General features: G+C 45.9%; 1 protein-coding gene across 1 annotated transcript; it reads left to right on the top strand.

Annotated features, from left to right (window-relative positions):
* The first annotated feature begins 289 nt into the window (after positions 1–289).
* On the top strand, positions 290–2,094 carry Zcchc12 (zinc finger CCHC-type containing 12). The gene has a single exon (XM_051178427.1). It carries the CDS (start codon positions 367–369, stop codon positions 1,570–1,572), a length of 1,206 nt encoding a protein of 401 aa, XP_051034384.1. The 5' UTR covers positions 290–366; the 3' UTR covers positions 1,573–2,094.
* The last annotated feature ends 598 nt before the right edge of the window (positions 2,095–2,692 follow it).

Raw genomic sequence — 2,692 nt, 5'->3', positions numbered from 1 at the left:
GTTAAGTCTAGAACGAAGCAACAGTTGCCCTCCCTCTCACAGGACTGGCGGGAGGGCATGGATGACGTGGTTGTATAAAGCACTGTTAGTACAGATATCAGCTAGCTCCAGGAGGCTGAAATTGGTCTCCTTCCCAGTATTTTTAGGACAGTGGACAGATATATGGGCTATCAAGCTAAGATAATTACAATTGTAGCCTGTTAATTCCTCCCTCCCATTTTATTTATTTATTTATTTATTTATTTATTTATTTATTTATTTATTTATTGCAGAGATTGGAGACTGCTGCGTGACTGAAGAGAACGCATTTTTTCCTGAACCGTCCTGAGCACCTTGTATTAATATATCCTATCGCCATTGTTAGACATGGCTAGCATCCTTGCACGCATGGGTAACAGCCGGGGGCAGAACTCGCCCTTGCCACCTTGGGCTCATTCCATGCTGAGGTCCCTGGGGAGGAGTCTTGGTCCTTTAATGGCCAACATGGCAGACAGAAACATGAGGATGTTCTCTGGGAGGGCAGAGCCAGCACCAGGTGAAGAAACCTTTGATAACTGGCTGAGCCAGGTCACTGGGGTCCTGCCTGAATGGCATATGCCTGAGGAAGAAAAGGTCAGACGCCTAATGAAAACCCTTAGGGGCCCTGCCCGGGAGGTCATGCGTTTGCTCCATGCTGCCAATCCTACTCTAAATGTGGCAGATTTTTTGCGGGCCATGAAACTGGTCTTTGGGGAGTCTGAGAGCAGTGTGACAGCCCATGGTAAATTTTTCAACACTGTGCAGTCACATGGAGAGAAACCATCCCTGTATGTGATCCGTTTAGAGGTGCAGCTGCAGAATGCTATCCAGGCAGGGGTCTTTGCTGAGAGAGAGGCAAACAAGGCTCGCCTGCACCAGCTCCTTGTAGGGGCTGAGCTAAGTAGAGAGCTTCGATTCAGGCTTAAGGGGCTTCTCAGGATGTATGCAAATGAGCCAGAGCACCTTCCCGATTTCCTGGAGTTAATCAGGATGATAAGGGAGGAGGAGGATTGGGATGACACTTTTATTAGACGGAAGCGGCCCAGATCTGAGTCAATGATGGAGCGGGCACTCAGTCCTGTGGCATTTCAGGGCTCCCCACCAATTTTGATCAGCAGTGCTGACTGCAACGTGATAGAGATAGATGATTCTCCGGATGATTCAGATGAGGACGTGATCTTGGTGGAGTCTGGGGACCCACCATTGCCATCCTCAAGTGCCTCTCCCTTCCTAGGCAGGGCTATATCTGAGGATCAAGTGCTGGTTATTGAGTCCCCCAACATTCCTGAGATTCAGGTTCCTTCCACCAGCAGTGGCTCTGGGCGTAAGAACAATAGTTTTGTGGAGGTGCGTAGAACCAGGAAGCGAAAACACTCAGTCCACTGTGTCCATTGTGGTGAGGAGGGTCACTCCAAAGAAACCTGTGACAATGAGAATGACAAAGCTCAGGTTTTTGAGAATCTGATCATCACCCTGCAGGAGCTGACACATACAGAGGAGGAGAGGGCAAGAGAGGCCTTTGGAGAACCCCTTGGCTATGCTGAGCCACAGTAAGATGCTATCCCAGAGCCTCGAATTAACCCTTCCCTGTATTCAGAGTTCAATGATGGAAACGTTGTGTGGGAGGGAAAGACTTCTAATCGCATGAACGAATCCAAAATGATTTTCATTTGGGGTGGAGAAAGGGCCTTGAACATCAGTACAGCAGAGAGAAATGGCCTGACCTATGCTCGTGTTCCCTGTCCCCACTGGCTGCTTCTATCCGTGTGCACCTGTCCCCTTGGTGGCTTTATCCTCTCTGTGAAAGTGCTATTGTTCACTGTTCAACCTTCAAGTCAGAAGGAAAATGATTTCAAAAAGTAAAACTTACCCAGAACTCTCTACCCCCTGTAACAATTGTCGACCCTTTGCTGACTATCCCTCTACATATTTCTCTGTCCCCTATGTTCCTAGATAGATATGTGGATAGACAAAAGTGATCAAATAGAAGTGTTGTTCTATATGCTGTATTTTTTCACCAAAAAGTACATTGTGGTCTCCTTTGTCAATAAATAAATACATATGTGTCAGCATCTACTTTTATGTCTCTGTGCTATTATTTTAGAAAGGAAACGGAAAGGAAAACATATGATAAGGTATAAAGGGTTTTTTTTTTAATAAACTTTGGATTTGAAGGTGAAAAAGAAGACAGATGTGGTGGCCTACTTCTATAATCCCAGATACCTGGGACACTGAGGCAGGAGGATCTTGAGTTCAAGGTCTGCTTGAGCAACAGAGTGAGCTCAAAGCCAGACTGGGAAAGTTACTTAGATCCGGCTTACAATTAAAATAAAAGAATTGGGGCTGTAGCTCAATGACAGAGCATTTGTTGAACATGTGTACAGCTCCAGGCTCAGTCCCCAACACACACATACACACACACACACACACACACACACACACACACACACACAGAGAGAGAGAGAGAGAGAGAGAGAGAGAGAGAGAGAGAGAGAGAGAGCACACCCCAGACACACGGAAAGAAAAATAAATTCAGGGTATATTTGTTTAGCACACATAAAGCTCTAGGCTTAATCCCCACCACACATACACACACATTCACACACACACACACACACACACACACACATAAAGAAAAATAAATAAATAGAGAGTACTGGTTTAGCACACATAA

The sequence above is a fragment of the Phodopus roborovskii genome, unplaced genomic scaffold, assembly GCF_943737965.1.
Source record: "Phodopus roborovskii unplaced genomic scaffold, PHOROB, whole genome shotgun sequence".
Taxonomy (NCBI): Eukaryota; Metazoa; Chordata; class Mammalia; order Rodentia; family Cricetidae; genus Phodopus; species Phodopus roborovskii.
Note: the sequence above shows the minus strand (reverse complement) of the source record. Positions and strands in the feature narration are given on the sequence as shown.